Below are 6,063 nucleotides of genomic sequence, written 5' to 3' on the forward strand. Positions count from 1 at the left end.
CTCCTACTCTGGAGGTCTTCAAAACCCGCCTGGATGCCACCCTGTGCCACATGCTCTAGGTGTGCCTGCTTGAGCAGGAAGGTTGGACTAGATGATCTCTAGAGGTCCCTTCCAACCTTAAATAAATATTCTGTAAAATATTCTGTAATATTCTAACATATCTGTTGCTCCTATAAGCAGGCTTTGAACCTGTAAACAGTTTGTGACTTGCACTTTTTGACAGTACAGAATGCAGCCGTTCTTCCACAATTGCTTTGATCCTTTGAGGAATTTTACCATTTTTGATCTGCAGTTTCCTGACATATCAGGATCACAGGATGGTTGAGATTGGAAGGGAACTCTAGAGATCATCTAGTCCAACCCTCTGCTCGAGCAGGGACACCCAGAGCACGGGGCACAGGGCGGCATCCAGGCGGGTTTGGAAGATCTCCAGAGAAGGAGCCTCCACAGCCTCCTTGGGCAGCCTGTGCCAGGGCTCTGGCACCCTCGCTATCAAGAAATTTTTCCTTAGGTTCCTATGGGTCTCCTGTAAAAATGTCATTTTTTTTTTTATCATTACAAATTGTTTAGCTCTCAAACATTCTTCAGAAGAGCTTATATCCTTGGAATAAACTATTTTCTGTTTTTTTCTTTTTCTCTAAACCTCAGCTTCTTCTTGCATTTAAAGATAAGTGTTTAGTTTGGTTACTTTTTAACTTGATATGATTCCCAAATCTCAGCTAATTAAGAATAAAATATGATAATTATGTTTTTTTAAGAATGTTTTTACTGTACACAGTTGTCAAGATTGTAACTCTTAACGATCATATGCCTCCACACCCTATTCCTGGTGATGATTACAATAATTTCCTTCAGCTATTGTGTTAGTGAAAGAAAATGCTGTTCAGTGATTATGTCACCTTGCTGCCCTCTGCTATGCTGATCTGCTGAGCACCCACCTTGTGTAAACCTCAGCACCTGTTTCTGTGGTCTGTGGCTATCTGTGGGATAAGTCGCTGGGCAAAACCCAGCGCAGTCTTTGCATTCCACGGTCGGATAAGGTTTGGTTTGTTTGTTTTTCATAGGATGTACCAGCAGTTATTTCAAATTACTTGTCTGTAAGAAAATATAAGGGATTATCATGAAAACTTGGGTGATGTTTGGAGGGGATCTGCTTTGGAGGAGATCTGCGTAATCTGTTTTATTATGTTATTTAACTTCTTTGAAAATATACCTTTGATTTAGACGTAGTAGAGCTGTAATAGCTTTTGGCCCGCATCTGGATTTTATCCATAGGGTGCTCTTTTCCCAAGTGACGAATGGCTCTTCCACTAGCAAAGTCAGCCCAGGGTAGCTCGTGCAGATTCCATAACTACATTTTGGCTTGGAAACTGCCATAGAGCCTCGTGTCATGTTGCTGTGGTTGGGATGATCATGGATGGGCCTCCTGAACCCTAAACCACTGCTGGGAGCAGGAGAGGAAAGGATGCGGGTGCAAAAAGAACAGGCTTGCTCTTTGGCAGAGGACATGTCCTCTGCCATGGCTTTTTAGGGAGGAGGATAAAGGACCAGGAGAGATTTTCTCTTGGGTAAGGAGACCTGGCAGATGCTCCACTTACATGGCCACCTCTGCAGTTTGCCCAGATGGGGAATGAAGATAGTAAAATTGGATTCAGACCTCTGTGGCTTTTGGAACAGGTCCCAATCAGCCCTATTCTAAAACAGCATCTATAAAATGCCTCAGTTGAACACAACTTTTAATAAAATGACATCCGTTGTTTTTTAAGGTTCTTCACTATATTCTAACTAGAAAAAAATGTTTTCTGAGTCAGTTTGGTGCACTGCCTGCTGCTAACAAAACCACGAATGTGAATGGAGAATCTACTGTTTTACACAGAAACTGGGAAAGGAAAAAGCTGAGTTATAACCACTACTCTTTAAGTGAGGTTTCATACAGGTTTCTTTAAGCTTATATTTCTTGACAATGTTCTGTGTTCATATGTACGCTTTTGTTATTAAACTACAGCACTTTTGAATCCTTCCATTTTAGATATTTGTTCCCTATTATAATTTTTAGACCATTACTTTCCCAATGTTCAAACACTTTAGGTTTTTAATCTGAGGTTATTATTTTCTTTAAGAGCGAGCAAAACTCTGATATTTTTTTCAATTTAAAAACATAAAGAAGAATACGTCTTAATTTTAGCAAGAATATTTGGGACCTGCTGACAGTTACGATTTTGCAATAATCTAGCAAAGAATATGTGTCTTGAAAGAAGTTTCCAAGATAAACATGTATAGAATATATATCAGAATAACCTCACGGGGTTTTGTTTGCTTGTTTGTTCTGTTCTTTAAATAAAGTTTTCAAGCTTTTTAGTTGATACGTACATGGCAATTACTTTTTTCCAACAGGTAAGCAGGATGTATTATGTAAGTTTGTGCTCTGTTCTTTTTAGTTGAGGTGAGAGATATTTTCTTGGTGAGTTAGGTAGCGAGCCTACCTAACTAGGAAGCAGAAAATGCAGGTTAGATAGGAGCAGCCCTCCTAGGGTATCAAGTCTAACTCTGATGGGAGTCATGGTGAGTCAGTTCTCTTCATTTGTCCTCCACCACAACTGAGCTAACGCGTAGCTGCATGTGATAAAATGTCTTAAAAAAAAAAAAAAAAAGGCTGACCTCTTTCTTATCTTAAGAAACCTGGAGAATAGGTACTGTGGTGTGTTCCAATGGGCCGACCTCACTGTGCAGCGTAAGGCTCAGAGCAGGAAGCAGCAGCGCCGGGTTGCCATGTTCTGTGCCAAATTGCACCTCACATCTCCAGCGTGTAAATTACAAGCAAATCCATTGAATTCTTTAATCTATAATTAGGTTTATAAGCTTCTTCAGAATTTTTGGATTTCCTCTCTCTTTTTAAGTAGTGGAATATGACGTTATTATTCTGTGAATCTTTTTGATGTATTTTTCAGAGAAGGCTTTCCTGGAGATTTTCTCCTGTTAAATTATTTCTTTTCCCTCTTCAGTGTCCTGAAATGCAGAAGTAAAAATTGTGTTTCTATCAAGAATAAAATGATAATACCTGGTACAAATGACAGTGATGTTTAAGAGTGATATTGGTAGCTCTGAACATATTATTTTTTAATAGGTTAAAATAAATACATATTCCTAACAGTTGAATTCATCCAGCAGGTCTTCCAGTGTTGTTCTGTTAAAAAATAAAAAATAATTAAATTGTCACTGCTTTTTTATGTGTTAGGGCATGAACACTCTCACTCCACCCTGATTTGAGGCAGTGCCTTGTTTGAATGCCGTGATTTGTCACAGAATGTATCAAAGCCTGGAGCATGGGCGATTTTGTTCTTCATGGTACAAGTGTGTGTATACATACATATATACGTGTGTGTATATGTATATTTATGTATTTGCATCACAGGCAATTTATGTCATTGTGTAATTCCTTTCACATTTGAGATGAGCATATTTATGTTCCCCTTCTGCCCAAATATCATCTTTCCTCATTAATTCTTCATGTTAAGTTAGTTACTACGGAAGTACTTTTTTTTTTCTCTCTCATATGAATTCTTACTTCAGGAATATTATTTATTCAAATTCATACTTCATTTTTTTCTTGTTATATCACATAGCTTTAAAAATATTGCATAATTGTTAAAGAAATCTCTTACAAGTTTTTTTTTTCATTACTGATACAACAGCATTAAATGGTCAATACCTACATACTCAGTATGCAACAAGTAACCAATACATTTTATTTAAGAGTCATTTTCTGGGTGTTTTGTGGAATTTTTTGCTCATAAATTGAACCCTTAGAATTTGGTATCACATACACTCTTCTGGTCAACTTCTGTTTTCCTCTTCAGTTCCCAGTCATGTAGTTTCTGGAAGACCAGAATGATGCTCGCTTCGTAGCAGGGATAGACCTGCTTTGGTACCTACTCTTACCTAGCAATATACAGAAACTAGTGGATATCCTTCTGCCTCTTAAGCACTGGTACCTTCCACACTGCAGGCATAAGAAATCTCTAAAACATTTCTGATGGCGTGTAACTGAACTGCTAATAGAGGCTCCTTGAAGGAAAAGGGCAGATGAAGAGGTAATAAATAGTCTTGTTATTTTTACAATGTTTTGAATTTGGAGAGTCTTTAATTCACAAGGTATGCTTTTTGCCTTGTCTGGAAGTTTCTTGGCATCCTTACGTTTGTTTAGGGAAGTGCATATATATATTCATGCATTCCCTTCATATATAAGGAAGTGTTCATATATATGAAGACATATATATATTTATGTATGTATACACACTATATATATATTATATATATGTGTGTATGTGTATATATATACACACACTATATATATTATATATTTAGGAAGTATATTAGGAAGTACATTCTGCAGTTTAATCCAAAGGCTAAGAAGCCTGCTGGTTCCCTCCTTAGAGCCCAAACCATGCATTTTTAAGACCGTATTTTTGTGGATTTCACTGTTCTATTTGTCTTTTTTGTGGTCTTTCCCAAGTTACACTTTGCTGTACATATTCCTTAGTTCTGTTACTGTTTTTTAATCTTTATTTGTTGCTGTTTCTTCACAGTTACATTTTTGCTTTCTAGCACTTTATCTTATTTTCCAAAAGTTAGCAGTAATTTATGCTGTTTTTATCTCGTTTAGTTTTTTTTTATTTCTCCATTTTTCCGCCTTCTCTTATCTGTGGGGTATATTTTGGCCATTGCAAGTAATTGACTCCAATTACTTGGAGTAATTTTCGGCAGGGGTTGCACATAGTCCAGCCCAGGGTTATTTCCTGTCATCTTTTTATTTTTACATTATTTTGAAGGTTGCAGAGGTATTTGGGATTTTGGGATGCTTTGCATTACTTGTCCATGTACACACACAGTTCTATTACGAATATTTATAAATTCCTGTTTAAAAGCAGTAAGTAGTATAGAAACTCTTCATTTGGGAATAGTTTTCTGAAAGTTTATGAATGGTTTTTGTGCTTGCACTAAATGTAGTTCCTTGTCTTACAGGTGCAGAGAGAAGAAGTACGATTACTACAAGTTGCCCAAAACCTCTGTTGTGATAGCTTTTTATAATGAGGCTTGGTCAACACTGCTACGAACTGTCCATAGTGTTCTTGAGACATCTCCAGATATACTTTTGGAAGAGGTTATCCTTGTGGATGATTACAGTGACAAAGGTAGGAACGTTATTTCTAGATAGGTTTGGAGGGTGAGGGATGTCAGCCACGTGAGGAAAAGGTGCAGGTTTATGGTCATGCACCCTACAATTCTCCATCATAAGCATCTAATTGGAAATAGGCTTTCTGTAGCATGCTAGTGAAAATTTTGCATTTTGAGTTTGGTTCATAAGGGGTAAGCACATGCTGCTGTTTTACAACAGGAGTGTGCCTGCATGTATAAATAACTATATGCAGGTCAAAACATTTCAGCTTTTCTAATTTGAGTAAGTTCTGGCTGTTTTAGGGTTGGTGTAATGAGGCGCTATCTGATTATCTGTTTTCATCTGAATTATGAGACACAAAACAATACTAGTATTTTCCACCAGACAGAAGTTAAGTATTAAACTTTTATGGAATGCTTTTAACAATTTGGAAATGGATTAGAGAAACAAAGGTGAAACATTTGATTTCTTAAAAATAAACATGAATTTTGCCCATCCACACTCTGCTTTTTCCTTCTCAATTTCTTCAGGCAGCAAAATCATCATTCAAAATACTCTATCTGTAAAGCGCTGCTTTAAGCAACACAGTAATGAGCAATGAGCGTTCTTTAGTCTGACATAAACCAAATTGTTACCAAACCATATTCTTTCTTATTATTTATTGTGTTACAGAGCATTTAAAGGAGACTTTGGAGAACTATGTGGCTAACTTGCGGAAGGTGCGCCTTATCCGGGCGAATAAAAGAGAAGGGCTGGTGAGAGCACGGCTGCTGGGGGCTTCGATAGCAAAAGGGGACATCCTGACTTTCCTCGATTGCCACTGTGAATGCCACGAAGGCTGGCTTGAACCACTGCTGGAAAGGTGACTTCTCTTTTTTTTTTTTTTT

General features: G+C 37.4%; 1 protein-coding gene across 1 annotated transcript in view; it reads left to right on the forward strand.

The window, feature by feature from the left end:
* Window positions 1-6,063, forward strand: part of GALNT12 (polypeptide N-acetylgalactosaminyltransferase 12) — a 38,088-nt gene that overhangs the window by 2,417 nt on the left and 29,608 nt on the right. The window contains exons 2-3 of the mRNA XM_026034559.1: window positions 5,023-5,192; window positions 5,849-6,038. Of these exons, the coding sequence (XP_025890344.1) occupies window positions 5,023-5,192; window positions 5,849-6,038 (360 nt within the window). The remainder of the gene's footprint in view (window positions 1-5,022; window positions 5,193-5,848; window positions 6,039-6,063) is intronic.

This window comes from Nothoprocta perdicaria, unplaced genomic scaffold (genome assembly GCF_003342845.1).
Source record: "Nothoprocta perdicaria isolate Ctin4 unplaced genomic scaffold, notPer1 scaffold_147, whole genome shotgun sequence".
Lineage (NCBI taxonomy): Eukaryota > Metazoa > Chordata > Aves > Tinamiformes > Tinamidae > Nothoprocta > Nothoprocta perdicaria.